Raw genomic sequence first — 20003 nt, 5'->3', positions numbered from 1 at the left:
TTAGCTCTGGAATCAACTCACTCCTACAGTGAAAGTCGACACCAAGTAAAGCCCGGCATCACCCACCCTGTCATTATCTGCTGTGAGTCTGCGGTAGGGAACATTTACATCTTACCCTATCATTAATGACACAAAAGGCCAAGCAAAGGCAGAGGTGATGATAATACTAAGGAGTAGAGGGTAACATGAATAATAGGCTTTACGCTGGCTATTGTGATTGGTAGGGAGGAATAATCAAACCAGTGAGTCCAATACAGCTTAAAAAAAAAGCGAATGGGTTAAAATTCTTTCTATCATACAGAGGAGATGTAAATAAAAGCATCATTCATTCATTTTTAAGTAAGTACTTTAATCTGATCTGGATTGTGGTGTGTCCATTACATGGCTTCGCCCTCTGATTTACTTGTTTATATATCATGAGATAGTTAAGAGTGGTTCATTATCTAGACATTGAAAGCATTTACCAAGCGGGGTCTGTGTGACACTTGTTCTTCATCTCTTCAACCACATACAGTTAATTAGATATTATAACTAACATTAAGTGGGTTATAACTAGCTTTTGTTTTTACATTTATTAAGCATTTGGGTAAAATTACAGACCATATATTGGGTGGTATCCAACATTAGCAATTCAGTGTTATAGATGTAATTTAGAATTTTACTTTATCATCATCACATGAAAATCTTCTTCCCCTTAAAGCTTCTTTGACTGATCCAAAGAGGTGAAAATTAGATGCCACTAAATCTGGACTACTCCTCCTGCCCTCACCTATATCCCTGTATTTTTATTTGTCTGACTAAGTATGGCTGAGGATATTCAGCAAATATAGATACACCGTATCGTTTCTTAAGATATGATAGATAGGATAGGATTTGAGGTATTTTACAGTTTTACAATGCATAATATCATCAAAAGGTTCAGGGCATCCAGAAAAATATCCAAATGCCTGTGACCTTTGATTTTTCAAGCAGCATTGCATAAAAGCCAGGATGCTTCTGTAATACCACCAGATGGATTCAGGATTCATGAATAGTACAGTACAATGAAATACTTCTTCTGCATACCCAAGCTGGTTTGGAAGCTGGGGTCAAGAGTGCAGGATCAGCCAGGGTTAAGGGACTTGCTGAAGGACCCAACAGCGGCTGCAGAGCAGAACCTGGATTTGAATGGTCAATCTTCTGATTGGTAGCCCAAAGCACAACCCACTAGTCTACCACTGTAGCTTAGAAGTTGGGCCACTAGGTAGCAGGTGTCCCACTTGAAGAAATGCTCTTCACTCACTCAACAACTGTAAAGCATGATTGTGTAGCATGATCGACTCAGCTCTTCATTGTCCCTAGAGAGACTATGTAGTTGGTGGATGATTAGCTGAAGACAGATATTGGCCATTAGTGCTGCAAAAGATGTCTTTTGAGATTATAATCTATTAAAATGTTTGATTTATTATTGCGTACACCAAGCTAATTGATCATTAGATATTGGCTGGTGTTCAGAATGACTTAGTGTGGCATTGTTATCCATTATCCATACTTCTGTTGATGTTGGAAAACAAATGACTGAAATTACTGGAAGTGAGCCAGGCCTGATGAAGCCAGATCATATGTCTTTATGATAGAAGTGTTGTCAAGAGCCTCCCTTTAAGTATTGCAAGACTAGAACTAAAGATATGTGACAATGAAAGAAGGGAGTGTACACTTCTGTTAGTTTCAACCTAATTTAAAGAAAATTAAGTGTTTTTTAAGGAGGAGGGGTACCAGTATGTTCAGCCACATCTGTACATACACTATATGGAATGTAGGATGTAAGAAAAACACTGTCAGGGTGAATATATACACCCAAGCAGCATAACATTATGACCACTGACAGGTGATGTGAATAACACTGATTATCTCTTCATCACGGCATCTGTTAGTGGGTGGGATATATTAGGCAGCAGGTGAACATTTTATCCTCAAACTTGATGTGTTATAAGCAGGAAAAATGGGCGAGCGTAAGGATATGAGCGAGTTTGACAAGGGCCAAATTGTGATGGCTGGACGACTGGGTCAGAGCATCTCCAAAACTGCAGCTCTTGTGGGGTGTTCCCCGTCTGCAGTGGTCAGCATCTATCAAAAGTGGTCCAAGGAAGGAACAGTGGTAAACCGGCGACAGGGTCATGGGCGGCCAAGACTCATCGATGCACATGGGGAGCGAAGGCTGGCCCGTGTGGTCCGATCCAACAGACTAATTACTGTAGCTCAAAGCTCACAGTTTGTTGCATATGGGGCAGCAAAAGGGAGACCAACACAATATTAGGAATATGGTCATAATGTTATGCCTCAACGGTGTATAAAATAATAAGGCTGAATGGAGTCTATGCACTTACATAGATGACAGTATTTTCTTGTAGCCTAGTGGTTAAGGTACTGGTCAAGTAAGCCGAAGGGCACTGGTTTAAACCCCACCACTGCTAGGTGGCCACTGTTGGGCCCTTGAGCAAGGCCCTTAACCCTCAATTGCTTAGACTGTATACTGTAAGTCGCTTTGGATAAAATAGTCTGCTAAATGTAATATACTGTAGCATGCACTATATGGCCATAATTATTTGGACACTTAACCATGTCCTCGTTGGACATACCATTTCTAAACCTGTGGGCATTAATACAGAAATTCTGACCCATTATTCATAAGAGCATTTGCGAGGTCAGGCACTGATGTTGGACGAGAAGGCTTGTCTTTCAATCAACATTCCAATTCATCCCAAAGGTGTCTAGTAGAGTTGACATCAAGGCTCTGTACAGGTCAACCACAAACTTTATGATCATTTTATTTTAGAAATAACAAAATACATTTAAAGAGATGTCAAGATAACACTGTTTACTCAATATAACAATAGTATTTATGCTTTTGTTTCTCCCCGGCATGGCATTGAGCAGCTTCATGTAATATCCTGATGCTCTGATAATGCTCCTGCTTCTCTGACAGCTTTACTGCACATTAGCAATTCCAACAGTTAATTGTTAATTTAAGATTTAAAATTAATTACGTCATTAATACAGAAAAATAAAATATTTTTTATAGATCTTTAGGAAACGAATATGAGATCTCAGTGGGAAAAAACCTTCATTATCTACCGATAATAACAAAATAACACCAATGCATGACATTTTAGGCCTTTTTAAATTTCTATATTCTGGTATTTGATCTTTGGATCGATCTGTTTTCACATAATCTGTGAACATTAGTGATTTCTGACGAACCTGAGTGAACAAGCTAATGAGTTCTGAGAATAGAGCTTATCTAAAATACATCTTTTTAGCAACTCGCTTCGATTATTAAGGTCTATTATTCTAAAATATAGAACTTTGTGGCCTCACAGCATGACCGATTTTCATTCAGTATATCTTAATTCTTTACTTTAAGAAATATAAGAATTGCCAGGTTCATTGCCAGTCAAAATTAGCAATATGTGGATGTTCTATTATTGTAAACACACCCACAGCGAAAAGCTCTAATGGTGAACATGGTTGCAGTTAAATAGATAATGCTACAGAATTAAATAATAAAAAACATAACTGTGGATGGTTGACAGACTTAATGATTCCAAATCACATACAGCATAAATTCTGCAGTATATTGTTATTATAAGTGTATGGAGACCATAGTGTTATGAATCCACTAGCACACCTGAGCTGAGATCTTGAATACATCGTATCGAATCTCAGCTCTGCCATCTGGCTGGGCTGGGCGGCCACATGAACAACAATTGGCTGTTGTTCAGGGATGGGAAAGCCGGACCTCCTCATAAGGGTTCCTCATAACTGGTGCAATTACAGCCTCTGCTGGAAGATCGATGGCGCCTGCACAGAGTTGGGGAATAATGCTGATCAGGGTGTGGCTCTCCGTCTGCAGTGGTGTTCCTGGTCTGCAGTGGTCAGTATCTATCAAAACCGGCGACAGGGTCATGGGCTCATTGATGCACATTATATATATATATATGTAAGTTTAGAATTGATGGAGGAAAGGCCAGATGGGAAATCATGACTTCGCTTCTGCAACACCCTCCTTTTTAACACAATAACTGCCACAAAGGAGCAAACAGCACATCAGATTACTAACTGTCCCTCACATGTCTTAATTTACACCACAATCCTCCTCTTGTATTCCATGCATTTTAAGAAAACAATGCTTTACGTTTAGTTATAATTGACAACACTGCGTTTTGCATATCTGAACGACCCGGTCCTTGGTAGAGTCTGTTTGTACAGCCTGTACTTTTCCTGTTATCAAGTTTGCACACACATGTACACCCTAAGCAATCAAGGCTGGAGAATAAATAACCTATATTCAGACTTGTGTAATCACTCTGATAGAAAAAAAACATCCAACAGCGGAACTGTTCAGCTATCAAATGCCTTTGTTCCTTATCTCTATATACAGGGGTGGACAAATCACCAGAATAGATGCCTGGGACGAGCTGATTGTGTACCTGAGCTATGAAGGTTCGGTAAAAAATTGAAGCCGATGGACATAATCAGTCTGTCCTAGGTGTCTGGACTGGCTAGTGATTTGTTTTCCATTGTATACACCAGTTGGGCATAAGTATGTGGACACCCTTTCTAATTACAGTACAGGTGTTTTAGTCATTATAACAGGTGTACAAAATCAATATATTTATTAATATATATTCCAAATTTGTGGAAACAGATTTCAGCATTAAGCATGATCTCAACCTCACTGAACTGGGGCATTCACTAATTGCCAGGATTTTTTTGTTGAAAGAGCCATATAGTCCCACAGAAACACTCCAAGAGACTTTTATCACTTCATATTAATGGCCACAGTTTTGGAACAGGAGGTTCAACAAGCTTATAAAATATTAGCTCTTTACTGTGGGCATTACATATGCAGTTAGCTTCTAATAAAGGACCATATAAAGGGACCTGAATGATGTATTTTGGCTCCTCACATTATAGGTCATCACAGCAGATAATTCGCCTGCATATAACCCTTGTTTTGGCAACCCTCCTATATATCCGGTATCTGTCCCCCCAGTAGCTAGGTTCACAGTATGCCACACCTTCTGTTTTAATCATTTTTTTCAACCTACCTCAATGAGACCTTCATAGTTAGAGCTGTCCATTAGTGTCACCTTGAAGGGGATAGTCTTAGAGCGCTTTGAAGATTTCTGTGGGGATTTGGGGCTCTTCCCTGGTGTTGTTCGCTCTGATGAGTCATCTGGACTTTTGTGATCATCTGGATTTTTGGCATCTTGGTCCTAAAAACCAGAAACACAAGTCATATTAAATATGAATTAAGAGTGAACATAGCTCCTTTGTGTGTACATTTATTGGCCATTTATGTATTACACCTACAATATAAATGCACTTTGTGGGTATGCAAAAACTGGCTGTTGTTCATATGTTACTGGGATGCTGTCTCCCTCTATCCAGACCATAATTAGAAATAAATCTGCATAGCGCAGTTATAACCTAGAGGTTAAGGTACTGGACTAGTAATTGAAAGGTCACTGGCTTAAGCCCCATCACTGCCAGGTTGCCACTGTTGGGCCCTTGTGAAAGGCTCTTAACCCTCAATTGCTTAATATCGCTTTGTATAAAAGTGTCTGCTAAATGCTGAAAATGTAAATGTAAAGGCTGATATACTGTATATTGGGGTGGTGGTAGCTAATCAGTTAAGGTAAAGGGCAAGTAATCATTAGGTTGTTTGTTTAAGCCCCACATCTGCCAGGTTGCCACTGTTGGGCCCTTAACCATGGACCTTAACCCTAAACATGTAAATGTAAATATGACTCCCACTGACCGGATGATCATTGAGTGATGGAATATTCTTAGCATGCAGTGATATTACCATGGTAATGACATAGTAGTATGTGCACTACCAGTATAAGTGTATTAGATTTAGAAGTGTTGATTAAAGCAATAAGCCACGAGAGACCGTGCGTTACTGCGATTTTATCACGGGGAAGGTTGTTTTGGCATGACACAAAACGTCTTTCCCCGTGATAAAATCATAGCAGTAATAAAATATAATAAAATACAACAATGTTCAATTTATAAATGTTTTTATTTACAAAAACACTTATAAAAAGCATTCTTCCGCAACCCCAGGTAGTTCGTTAACAGTGTTGGGGGCAACATGAGGGCGAACATAACATTCACTTTTTCTTTTCCGTGGCGTATTAATATGGAATGATGTGAGGTGTTCACAGGTGTGCGTTTATCAAGGATTTTACAACGGCTTCGAACGGGGCTCAGCCAATCAGATTTTAGGACCGGAACTATCCGTTTTATAAGGGATTTTTAACACCCTAGCCTAAATGCTAGGAGGAGAATATTGCTGTTCCAAAGGCATAAGAAGGATTAGCATACACTGTGCATGAAATTAGCTCCAGTCTCTGTACACCTGTACACCTACAATGTGTGCTAACAGGGGATGTGTTCCTAATAAAGTGGCCAGCAAGTGGAAACAGAATTTAAAGACCCCAGATATGCTGCAGCCCTTATACACCTAAACCAGAACAGTCAGTTAGGGTAATAACAGTGCTGAGAATGGTCCACTACCCAAATAATATCTGGTCAATAAGGATTTTAATGGGAGACTCTTTTAAATAGGTTACAGTCAGTAATTGTAAAGACATACATTGCATTTATATGGAAAGTGTATCTTATAAAAATCTAAAAAAACTAAAGATTAAATATTACCTAATAAGAAAGGTATTTTTTTAATTGTTTCCACTATTTAAAAGGCTATTTCAGTTATACTTTACAAAAATGAAACAGTAGCTGAGAGTTAATGACAGCATTGATAATCCTCCGTCGCGGCAGGTCATTAACCTTTTAAAACACTTAATATTCCACACCTGTCTGGCCATTTTGGCGTCTGAAGAAGACTCGGGCATGCTGCCAGCAGCCCCTTTGTTCTGAGATAGATCTTCTGATGTCTTCTTTACCTCTGACCCAGGAGTTTTCTCAGTGGTCATAGTAAGTCGTCTTTATCCTACAAGAAAAAAAAAACATGGACTGGTTTATTTTCCACAGTTTTGTGGATTTTATCTTCTCTTGGAGGTGGGAGAAAAACAGAGAACAGTGGATTCAGGCAGTATTCGGAACCCATACATTTTTGCACTATTTATTGTGTAGGGAATTTGATTTGATATAAATGTATTTTTACATATCAATCTGGGACAGTTGTAGCCTAGTGGGTAGAGCTTTGGGCTATCAATTGAAAGGTTGAGAGCTTTGCCATGCAGCCACTGTTGGGCCCTTGAGCAAGGCCCTTACAACGACTGACCCTGCGCTCTGACCCCAGAGCCAAACAAGCTGGTATATGCAAAGAAAGAATTCCGTTGTACTGTACATAATGGCATTCTATTATATTCACTTAACCACCCATAATGATAAACTGAAACCATGTTTTTAGAGATGTGTCTAGAACTCAATTGACGTGCTTTTCTAAACCTCAGATTGAAACTGCAACTTTCATTAGACATCATCATTGTAAAAGGCCCAAGACAGGCCACTTGGAAGAAGATTTGCAGACCTGATAACACGAAAATGTGACTCATTGGGGAGAACAGCAAGCACTATATCTGCTGATTAAGAGGTACTGCACATCACCTGGCTAATACTACCAGTACTATAAACACACAGTGGTGACATCATGCCATGCGGGTGCTTTTCCGTGGCAAGAAAAGGGAGACTGGTAAGAATTGAGGGACAGATCAACGTAGACAAATACAGAGACATCCCTACATGACAATGACCCAAGAAAACAGCCAAAACAACCCTGGAGTGGGTTCTCGAGTGACCCGGCCAAAGCCCAGACTTAAACCCCACCAGACATTTGTGTAGAGACCTGAAGATGGCAATTCACAGAAGGTCGCCAACCGATTTGACAGCGCTTGGAAGAATCTGCCATGAAGAATGGGCTAAACTGCCCAAATCCAGGTGTGCAAATCACTGTGTGTGATTAACCGTCAATGATGGGTCAAAATTCCAAAATAGGTAATTCTGTTTATTCAAAATCAAATCCACAATACTATAATGTGTCAAGGGGTCTGAATACTTTTTGAATCCACTGTACCTAGTGGAGACCCAAAAAGACATGAGGGGAATGAGTATACAATAAATGTATTTAAAATAAATAAATTTCTTATGATGATAAATGAATTCAGGCTGATATATCCATCCCGGTTAAAGCCTTTGTAGACATCCCCTATTATTTACAGCGCTCTCCTCGGGGGGGATGCCTGTCACTTTAATTAAAGGCCTCACACCTTTTGCTGTCAGTCTAATCCAATCACAGGAGGAAATCTGCACTCTACGTGCCCTCTCGACACAAATTACATTAACATATTTCGGCAAAAGCACACAAAGTAGCGTGACTACTTAACCTTGGATGAAAGGCAAAGTAGCAGGTGGCATGCAACAAGGGTGTATTTTAAGCCCATTAAAAAAAGCACAAAGTTTGACCTGCATTCATGGCTCCTCTGATGCTCAGAATTGATATTATTTTTGCGGAATCATTAGAGGATATTAGAGTGGTGCTGGACCATATTATGACACTGACCTTTTTTTAAACTCTCGCTTCCAGTTCATTAAAATAACATCCCAATTTGCACTCTAATGCAATAAAGTGCCAATTTTCTTAGATCATAATGCATAATTGTAGTTAGACTAAGCTTTCCCAGCTCACAGTCATACAGTCAGAGCTTAATTCAGTCCTTCACCCAGCAAGTAATTGAATTGCACAGAGCAAGACATACTTGTTTTGGGCCACATTGGATTTCCAGTGGAGAATCTGAAATGACCAGGGAACAGTCAGAGCATCAACATACTCCAGCAAAAGAACATACAATATAACATGGGACTAAACAGACATGATTACTTAACCCTGGATGAAAGGCTAAGCAGGATGAGTAGCAGGTGGAGTGCTGGGGTGTATTTTAAACCCATTAAAGAGCAGCACAATGTTTGACTTGCATTTACGGCTCTCCGGCGCTCAAGAACGGATCATATTTCACATGAGAAGGAAGAGAAACATCTGTTCCTGCGTCGTCTGTAATTTTCCACAAGGTATCCTCTCCAGCTGAGCTCAGTGTTACGGTTCTGAATCAATTTTTTATCACTACGCAAAGGTGGTTAAATTATGAGGCTGTAAACCTGAGTGGCTGCTTTGTTCATGTGGAGTATTTAAGATAAATATCTAAGGTAGTTGTCAGACCTTTTTAGTGCGGATGAGCCAATTTGGGTGGTGTTCCGGGTCTGACAAAACCACTGTTCCATGTACCGTTAAATGTGTGCCGTCAAACTAGCCCTTTTTATCTGAATAGTGGGAATTTACCAGCTACAGTTACATTATAATCACTTAGAATGATTTAGAAGGCAAATGACAAGTTAATAATCTATGTTGACCTGGCAGCATCAACCGCTTTATCCTGGTAAGCATCATGAAGGACCAGTTTGCACTAAGTATAAATAGCACTAAGTGCAAGGCAGAAATACTCTAGGCAGGGTGCTAATCCATCACAGGACTTCAACCATCCCTGCCTCCCTCAGACACAGCCAATCATGTCTGTAAAGACACTCAGGTGTCCAATGGCATCTGAGGTTTCAGCGGTAGTGGGCTAGCACAGGGTTTTCCGGGGGGGGGTTCTGGCCGCTCAGGTGGCGCAGCGGTAAAACACGCTAGCACACCAGAGCTGACACTTGTCAGGCTGGGAGGCTACATGAACAACGATTGGCTGTTGTTCATACAGGATGGAAGCTAGAGCCGGGACTTCATAACTGATGCAATTACGACCTCTGCTGGCTAATTGATGGCGTCTGCACAGAGTCAAGGAATAATGCGTCGATCAGGGTGTGGCTCTCCGTACACAAAGTTTATTCGCATATGAACTCGCCTCATGCAGATGAAAGATGCAGTCGGCTACTGCACACGTGTCGGAGAGGGCGTGTGTCAGTCTCGCTCTCCTCAATCAGGTGTGGGGATCAGCATTGGTAGAGAGGAAGTGTAATGGAAACGACTAGATTGGGAGGAAATTGGGGGAAAAGGGGGGTCAAAAAAAGGGGTCAGCCAAAAAAATGGATCGCCGAGAAAAATAATACTAATTAAATGAACAAATTTTAACAGGTATATAAACACAAAAACAAACTTGTCCACCTGTGCCCCCATGTGGGGGTTTTACGTAGAATCTTGTAACCCACAGTGGGACCAGATTGCCACCAATTTCATTAATTACATATACAGAGGAACCTCGATTTAACGGACGAAAAAAGGGGTGCACTGGTCCGTAAAATGTGATTGTCCGAAACAGCGAGGTTTTTTACCGAGGATATTTAAATATACAAAAACACAGCAGTGAGGTCCACAAAAATGCTAAACATGCACATATGATTAACAGTAAAATGAACAACGTAAACAGATATGTAAATACGTCATGTAAAACCTGTAATTAAATATTAAAATTGGTGTACTGTACTACTGGGAAGAAATTTCATTTACCTTGTGTGGTGAAGAAGAGGTTTTTTTTTTTTTTTGCTGTGATCGTATAGTGGGGACTAATATCTATTAGTATCTATTAGTCTGAGTCTGAAGCACTGCTGGTGGCTAATGGAGCAGTGCTGGTGCATAACTAGGCACTAGAACTTGCAAAAATTAAGCATCAAACACAAAGAGAAAGACGAGATCAAAGTGAGCCTCCTGAAAAAACAAAGCCTATCACTTATGTTAACAGAGACAATTACTGAACTACTGGAACCGGACATTTGGTTTTCCAGATATTGTCAGTTAAATTTGAAATCTGTTAAATCGAGGTTCCACTGTATTTCATTTTGATGCATTGTTTGTTTCCAGGTCGTGGTAAAGATCAAAAGAAAAAATGTGGGTCCCTGGGTTAGCATAACAGACTACTGTGCCACACAATTGCTAGAGTACAAAGTATTCTTTACAGCATTACATACAGTCTGTTTATATCCTTTTTATTAGTGTTTGTCCTGATCAGGCTAAACTGAAGCCAGTGTGTACAAATATAACAGGTCAGACTTCAACCTGTGACTGTCTCCTGTACTAACTCTGAATAGATTTAAGCATGGAACAGACACTGACGTACAAGAGTTTTGTAAAATAGCCAAAAAATAACATCATTTTTAGCCCCACTCAGATTTGAATCTCCTGTCTGACGATATTCAATGGATTCCGATCAATTATCAAATGAGCAAGGACTCTTGTCACCCACAGAGAACGAGACAGCTTTTCTGAGCCATTCATTTCCTGTCACAGCCCATTAGCAGGTCTCGTCCCCTGATAAGAGTCCAAGTGTCGTGCACGTGTCGCAGCACAAATTAGGAAACTGTCTGAAAAGCCATGTACTAAACTGGGATTTTTACACCTGTACCTCATCAAAAAGCAACCCACATGATTTTACCCATAATTACATTTTACATTTTCAGCATTTAGCAGACGATTCAATTCAAAGTGACTTACAGTACTGTTACAGTATACACCGATCAACCATTACATTAAAACCAACTCCTTGTTTTTTCACTAACTGTCCATTTTATTGGCTCCACTTACCATATAGAAGCACTTTGTAGTTCTACAATTACTGACTGTAGTCCATCTGTTTCTCTGCATGCTTTGTTAGCCCCTTTTCATGCTGTTCTTCGATGGTCAGGACCCCCCAGGTCCACCACAGAGTAGGTATTATTTAGGTGGTGGATCATTCTCAGCACTGCAGTGACACTGACATGGTGGGGGTGTGTTAGTGTGTGTTGTGCTGGTATGAGTGGATCAGACACAGCAGCGCTGCTGGAGTTTTTAAATACCGTGTCCACTCACTGTCCACTCTATTAGACACTCCTACCAAGTTGGTCCACCTTGTAGATGTAAAGTCAGATACGATCGCTCATCTATTGCTGATGTTTGAGTTGGTCATCTTGTAGACCTTCATCAGTGGTCACAGGACGCTGCCCACGGGGTGCTGTTGGCTGGTTGTTTTGGTTAGTGGACTATTCTCAGTCCAGCAGTGACAGTGAGGTGTTTAAAAAACCCAAGCAGCGCTGCTGTGTCTGATCCACTCATACCAGCACAACACACATTAACACACCACCACCATGTCAGTGTCACTGCAGTGCTGAGAACCATCCACCACCCAAATAATACCTGCTCTGTGGTGGTCCTGACCATTAAAGAACAGCATGAAAGGGGGCTAACAAAGCATGCAGAGAAACTGATGGACTACAGTCAGTAATTGTAGAACTACAAAGTGCTTCTATATGGTAAGTGGAGCTGATAAAATGGACAGTGAGTGTAGAAACAAGGAGGTGGTTTTAATGTTATGGCTGATCGGTGTACTGTCCAGTACCTTGACCACTGCTACAACTGCTATAAATTGTATGCATAATTAAATGAAGTATGAAAAAGACCTTGAAAAAGGTCAGTGAGAACTACTGCTATTTATTAACCACTTTATTCTGGTCCGTGTAGCAGTGGGTCAAATCCCGAGCACATCCTGGACAGGCCACTGGTCCATCCAATAGCTATGAAAACTGCCAGATTCTTCTACACAACACAAGACGAATTCCATCCAAAGAAAAAAAGCCATTTTACATCATTATCTTGTGATGTGAAAGTAAAAATAGTTTTTTTTCCTCTAAAAAAATCATTCAGTGTTTTTATGCTACCGGAAAAAAAGATACAGTGAAGGTGAAGGAGGGGCTGGCGGAGATTCAGTTGCCATGGAAACAGCTAGGAACCAGTCATCTTCCGTGCCATGTTTGACGGAGACTGAAGGAGGTTTGTAGGAGGAGCGATGGAGAGGAGTAGGAGCATTATATCATGGTGAGAGAGATGCAGAGATGGAAAGAGAAAGTCCGTCAGCCCCAGCGCCTAAAACAGAAGGACCGCGGTTCACATTTGAACCCGAACACGGTCGTCTCTCTACGTGAGGCGGGCACAAAGCATCCACCGGTTCTGAACGCCCGCTTGCTTTTGTGCTTTTCTTTTTTTTCTCCTCCTACTTCTGTTTCGGCTCCACAAAGGCCGGTCATAGCAGGGCACATCTAGATGCAGTGGGAGAGCGTTTATCTCAGCTGTGCTTTGTTGCCCTTCACTATACAAAGCCAGCCGCAAGTCCACTGTAAACAGCCATGTTTGCTTGTTTCTTCACCTCAGTAGATTAAATAGAAGACTGTATGCCACCGTAGAAGTGTTGTGCACTGTTCGAGCCATGCCTCGAAGGTCACGGTAAATTAGGAAGTGCCTTTAAAAAATTAAGCCTTCTTAACAGTTCTAGATTGTCCCACATTACACATTTGAGATTCAGTAAAGTTTGGTTTAAAGGTCTTTAAAAAGTACTGAATACCCTAGGACCACGTTTTTCAAACTTTTTTTCAAGCAACCCACATTTGGTCCATGATATTTTTTTGATCATTGATCTTCTCTGCTCTGTCAACCCGTCCAACTGGGGGCGTTCGCATACAAGTCTATTTAATTATTACCATTTTTCCCTGCGCCCCTTGGGGTTTGAGAAACTCTGCCCTAGAAAGAACGTAACATCAAAATCAATTTTGGGCAGCCGTTATTGTCTGACATCAATGCCTGACCTCACAGATGCTCTTATGTGTATGCATAAAATATATGGTATCATTACCATGAACATAAATCATAAATCTTTCATCAACCTTCATGCATTAAAACTACAAAATCCATGAAGCAATGACAAAAGACACATTGGAAACTAAATCTAGACAGTACGGTGGGTGGCTATATTAAACCAGCCCACAATTTCACTCAAGTTCTCTACATATGACGCATTTTACGCCATCCTACACTCCCTCCCGAGAAGAAGGCAGTTCGAATTCTTAGATGCCTTAAAAGGCTGCCTTATTTCGAAGCGATAATCTGACAATGACGAGAGAGCATCCGATGCTTCCTTAGCGTTGAAGGTAATCCCAGCATTCAGTGCGGCACAACTTTTCTCACAAAATACAGTGGACAAATGCAGAGTTCTTTTCAAATTCTCATTGATTTTTAATTTGTATAAAGTTGTACAAATGTCATTTATTTGCAAATTCCTGCTTGTCAGTGACAGTTTTCGGTACACCAAGGGAGACGTTACCTGGCATGCTAGCAAATTGTACCGCCTCAGCCCACTGGTTTGAATGGCCTGAGGCTAACTGCGTTAGCTTAATAAGCAAGAAGTAGTGCATCTAAGTAATCTGCCTCATAAGTCTGAAGTTTTTGAACAGACCCTGATATGTCATGATAGGGGCAAAAATCCTGTTTACATGTTGCTGAAAGCACCAAACACCAAAGTATTCAAAGTACATGATGAATGAACCACAGACTTTCACTCAGCGTCTGCTTTTACACAATGAAGTCGGCATGCTGTATGACCTGGATCTTGCCGACAGCCCCTGACGGGTGCCAATAAGCACCATGTGCCCCGAGGTCAGCACTATACAGGGAATTACTCCACACATACCAGAAAAAATACAGCCCACATTCCTCACCTGGATACCTCAGGACAGGTTTATATTCTGCTAGACTTTTACCTTTAATGATTCTTTTCTCAGTTGAAAGACATTTGCTTAATGAGGCTTTAGACAATTATTTTTATATTCTAAGGCCTAAATTATTCTTTCTTATTGTTAATTAGGGGCTGAATATAGACGTGGAGGAGTGATAAAAATATGAAAATGGTGCACATCTGTATTCAGATTTATTTCTGAGCATTAGAACGGCTTGGTCAGTAGCTACGGGATATTTTTATATAATCTGGAGGTGTGCCCTATTTAAATGCAGATTAATAATCCAACTAAAATATCAATCGGAATAGAATGCGTCCATGTATACACCTAATAATCCATTAATAATCCAACTGACAGCTCAATCAAAATAGAATGAGGTGGGTAATCCTTTCAATAATCAATGAAATTGAAGAATAATAGCCATGTAAACACCTGTATTCAATTATATTCCCAATTAGAAGTATGTCCGCATATGTACCTTTGCATCATATTTAAATTATTTAGATAGATAGACAGACAGACAGACAGACAGACAGACAGACAGACAGACAGACAGACAGACAGACAGATACTTTATTTATCCCGAAGGAAATTATTGAATTATTATTTAACATGACAGGAGCAAAAAACTGGTTAACACAGGGATTAGTATCATCTCCGAAGAGCCACGCACTGATGTCCTTTATCCCCCGTCTCAATCCCTGCATTCCCTTCAGCCCGTGTGGGCGCCTGGCCAGCCAATAGCAGAGCTGAGATTTGCATTTGTGAGCTCGAAATCTCAGCATCGGTGGGCCAGCGTGTTAAACAGCTGCGCCACCTGAGCGCCTGCTAAACAATTTCCTGTCTGGCATCATAATAAAAGATAGGTTATCACCCAGCCTGAGGAAGCACAAACATTTTGTCAAAGGAAGACAAGATTGTGTCGAAACAGTCAATAGATTTTGTAATAATCTTGTAGATTTATGAACACTGTCTGGTTTTCCCTTTGCTAAGACTTAACCTTTATGCTACTGCAATTGAGTCAGACGACCGCTGGCCTGTCTCACCCACTTCTGCAAACTGGCATTTAAACAGAAGTGTTTCTCAGTGTGAAGTGGCAGGGTGATTTATACCTCTTTAAGGGCTGGTAATGTTTAAGCGTCGTTTATATTGTATACTTAAACTGTTTAATCTTCTTTAATGACTTATTTTAAATATCTAAACATTGTGGGCACAATAGTCGCTGCACCAAAGTCTCTTCATATTTACATTTTTGGCATTTAGCAGACGCCTTAATCCAAAGGGCCTTGCTCAAGGGCCCAGTAGCAGCAACCTGGCAGTGGTGGGGCTAGAACCAGCGACCTTCGGATTACTTCGGATTACTAGTCCTGTGCCTTAACCACTAGGCTACAGCTAGTAGCCCCCCCCCCACACACACATACACACACATAGCAGACATTTGTAAGGTTCTACTTTGACGGGACCTTTTTTAAGTGGAACAACTGATGGACGTGTCTTTCCTGTGGGAAAATTGAAAATGTCAGTCTTGGAAAATGCTTTACGTTTTGAGATATTTTGCCGTCTTGCATGTGGAGCATTTCAAAAGCTTTAAAAGTCTTTAGTCTTCCAAATATCTCTGATTAATCCAGATCTGTTGTCCTACTCCAGACTTTGATTTTTTGATTTGATTTAATGTGAACAAAACTTAACGAGACTTATTGTATTAAAACAATAACCAAGGAATTTCATTAGTGAAGAAAACTCTCTTAAGAGAGGTTTAGTGTTTCTGTGTCGTTCTTTTAATACATTAAACCACATTAAGCTTTTTTTTTAATGATTAGTGTTTTAGACTGTCTTGAAAAAGCTGATTCTCACAATTTCTCAGCACCCCGAGCTATAAATACAGCTTAAAATACTTCTAAACATGGATGTGTGTGGATGCTTTCAGACTGGATTTGGCGGTTATTTAACACAAATGTAGATTCGTCCCATATTCGCACTTTGATGATGTTTTTTGTTTCCTTTTTTTTTTTTTTTTTTTTGCAAATTTCCCCCCAATTTTCTCTCTAATCTAGTCGTATCCAATTACCCTGATTGCATTACACTTCCCCTCTACCGATACAACCCTCCACTGCTGAGTGAGGAGCACCACAACTGACACACGCTCCCCTCCAACACGTGTGCAGTAGCCAACTGGATCTTTTATCCTGCACAAGGCGAGTTCATATGCCGATCAGCCTTGTGCACGGAGAGCCACACCCTGATCCCATTATCCCTCGACTCGGTGCAGATGCCATCAATCAGCCAGCGGAGGTCGTAATTTGCTCAGTTATGAGGAGTCCCTATCCGACTTGTCCTACCATGTGAACAACAGCCAATGTTGTTCATGTAGCCGCCCAGCCCAGCCGGATGGCAGAGCAGAGATTCGAAATGATGTGTTTGAAATCCCAGCTCTGGTGTGCTAGTGTGTTTTATGGCTGCGCCACCTGAGCGGCACTTGGATGATGTTTAACCGTACCGCTAAAGCCAAGCACTGAACAAAGCGGCAATTTGCGCCAAGGCTCGTGGTTTTGACGCTTCTTATGTGATGTATTGCCAGCCAGCAGAGGTCATAGTGGCATCAGTTGTGAGGAGTCCCTATCTGACTTGTCGTTGTTCATGCAGCCGCCCAGCCCAGCCGGATGGCAGAGCTGAGATTCGATACGATGTATGTGTTTTACCCATGCTCCACGTGAGCGGCCTAATGCTTTTTTTATTCATGTTTTTAAAGCAATGGTTTCCTCATTACTACTCTCCCATGCATTAATTTTTTGCTTCACTTCTTTTATATTGAGTCATGAGTCATGGGCATGGCTAATCTGAGCCTGCAGACACTGTTTGCAGTTCTTTGGATGTTTTACTTGAATCTGACTTCATGAATGAGTAGTCGCGGAGAGAAACATTAGCAGGCTGGACAAAGAATTGTTCACAGCACTGTATGTCATTCTGTCCATTGTGTTCTGCTCTAACATATCTCTAATAAAGAATCAGAAATGATGTTAGTACATGTATACCTTGGAAGTGCTATTATATTTAGTTCTGCGCTTTTCTTATCAAGCAGCAAATGGCAAAGTTTTTCATTTTAGAGATGTCTGCTCCTCTTCAGACATTACAATTCAGAACTAAACCAATCTCAACCACGAAGCCACACACAGTTTTGTCTGCCTGAATGAGAAATTCTACTGGATTTTCACCGGCGGTAATAAAACGGCGTAACTGTTCGCATACTAAACGTAAGCTTTTATTACGGAACCATAACTGTGAAAACTGCTTTTTTTACCCAGACAGAATATAAGCCCAGGAGTATGAATTCTTTCACTAATATGTCTGCACAATTATTACAACATTGCTTTTGTTCTGGCCTATTTGTCACACAGTAGAGCGTAAGAATAAAATATTACCATCACTTTATTCCTCAACCTTTAAAAAGGGAACATCTTTTTAAAAATGTGCATTAAACCAGACAGCCCTGCGTGTTCACACTTCTAGGCATTAACGTCACATTTTTGTAGACGGCACATCTATAATTTGTGCTGCTTGGAACTTTCATAATGTCATGACTAATGAGACGCTTCCAACGCAGATGCATTTCATAAAGCTTCCACGAAAAATTCTGAACATTTATAACCTACAGAAGTTTCTGCTGCCTGTCAGTGCACAAGACGCTGTCATGTGTTTGCATGAAGCAAAAAATCAGAATGACGTTAGACCCTCCTGATCAAGCCTAGAGGAGCAGAGTACTAAATTTGTCCTCTAGTGCTTAAGAGGATCTAAACATGGCAGTCAGGGGTGTGTGGTTGTGAAGTGAAGCAAGGTGGTGTAATTTACAGCATCACGGAGTGCTTTCACACTCCTGATCCTGGGTGCTAATGCTTCACTGGAGCATCTTACAAACCTGAATGATTGTACGTCAGGTGGCGGACTGTAGTAACTCTTGATCAATAAGTATGTGGACACCTGACTGTAATCTTGTAAGACGTCCTATTCCAACACCATTGGAATTGACATGGGTTTGGATTTGTCTCTGGCACTATTGGCTGGTCGGGCATCTACACATACATGATTGACTGTTTTTGGTGGGGGGGGGGGTTGTTTTTGGACGCTGACAGATCCTAACATAAAGCAAACCTCGTGAGTGGAATATGTTTATTTATATTTTTGGAACTACTGCTACTACTTAAAATGCTCTGACTAGCCGGTGAAGTCAGCTTAAGCTATCCTGGAACCTTGCTAAATGATATTCCAAATTGGAGGTTGTGTGGACACGCCTTCTAATAATGGACTTCAGGTGTTTGGGTCACACTTGACTGTTCCAGCTAAGCGAGATTTATAGTGACTAAGTGGTACGTCGATTTCGAGCCAAGCCTTCTTGATGAACATCAATGCCTGACCTTAGATGAGACTAAATGGGAAATAATTCATATTTTACACCCACAAGTTTAGAAAATTGGGGGCAACTCCTGATTTATTCGAAGCTCTTCTGGAAATCTACGCTTCAAAAATCACCTTTTTGTATTCAGAGAGAGAGAAAAATGAGCAGGCTGTTATAGAGGCATTAGTTTACTAATGACCTGGGTGCATGTGCTGAGAGAATGCTATCTTTGTTTGTGATACAGCCCTGAAGGTTAAGCTTGGAGATTATTTTACCCTTGAAGAATTGTATAGTCCAGAGTTAGGGCACTGTGATTACTAAGAGCACCTTTGCAAGCCCTTACGGATCAGCTAGATCCCTGCATTAATAACATATAAACGTTAAAAATAATGTCAAAAAATGCATTCTGTCGACACCATTTATTCATTTATTGTCTGTTTAGGGTTGGAATGGGTACAGATCACTGGGGGAAAGGCAGGAAACACCACGGACAGGTCACCAGTCCATCACAGAGCACAAACACACACACACACACACACACCTAGGGTGACTTTAAGTACCTTCAATTGACCTGACTGCATGTCTTTGGACAGACACTACGAAAACATGCAAACTCCACACAGAAAAGGACCCAGACCGCCCCACCTGGGGAATCGAACCCAGTACCTTCTTGTTGTGAGGCGACAGTGAGATGCGATGTATTCGAGATCCCAGATCTGGTTCCAGTGTGTGTTTTACCGCTGCGCCACCGGAGCGGCAACAATTGTGATTTTTAAGTCATTATAGGACAGTTGTAGCCTAGGGTTAAGGTACTAGGCTAATCGCTGGTTTCAACCCCACCACTGCCAGGTTGCCACTGTTGGGCCCTTGAGCAAGGCCCTTAACCCTTAATTGCTTGGAAAATTTACTGTCACAGTACTGTAAGTCACTTTGGATAAATGCCAAAAATGCAAATTTACAATCCAGGTATCCCAGTCATTGAAAAGTTTAGAGGTGCGAATTGTATGCATACCTTGTCTTGTAAAACGTTCCACAACATCCGAGTCAACTATTCTTAAGTAAGATCTGCATGTGTAAA

The 20003-nt window shown here is 40.8% G+C and overlaps 1 protein-coding gene across 8 annotated transcripts in view; it reads right to left on the bottom strand.

The window, feature by feature from the left end:
* LOC134302078 (band 4.1-like protein 1) overlaps window positions 1–20003 on the bottom strand; it is a 105668-nt gene that overhangs the window by 40016 nt on the left and 45649 nt on the right. For 7 of the 8 annotated variants that reach the window (XM_062987100.1, XM_062987107.1, XM_062987109.1 and 4 more), the window contains exons 2-3: window positions 6864–7000; window positions 5091–5258 (exon numbers count right to left, since the gene is read on the bottom strand). In XM_062987100.1, the coding sequence (XP_062843170.1) occupies window positions 5091–5258; window positions 6864–6983 (288 nt within the window). In that variant the 5' untranslated portion in view covers window positions 6984–7000. Of the gene's footprint in view, window positions 1–5090; window positions 5259–6863; window positions 7024–20003 lie in introns of those variants that run through there. The other variant, XM_062987102.1, reaches the window with a different exon arrangement.

The sequence above is a fragment of the Trichomycterus rosablanca genome, chromosome 24 (genome assembly GCF_030014385.1).
Source record: "Trichomycterus rosablanca isolate fTriRos1 chromosome 24, fTriRos1.hap1, whole genome shotgun sequence".
In the NCBI taxonomy this organism is placed as follows: domain Eukaryota; kingdom Metazoa; phylum Chordata; class Actinopteri; order Siluriformes; family Trichomycteridae; genus Trichomycterus; species Trichomycterus rosablanca.
The sequence above is the reverse complement of the archived record's forward strand: the minus strand, read 5'-3'. Positions and strand labels throughout refer to the sequence as shown.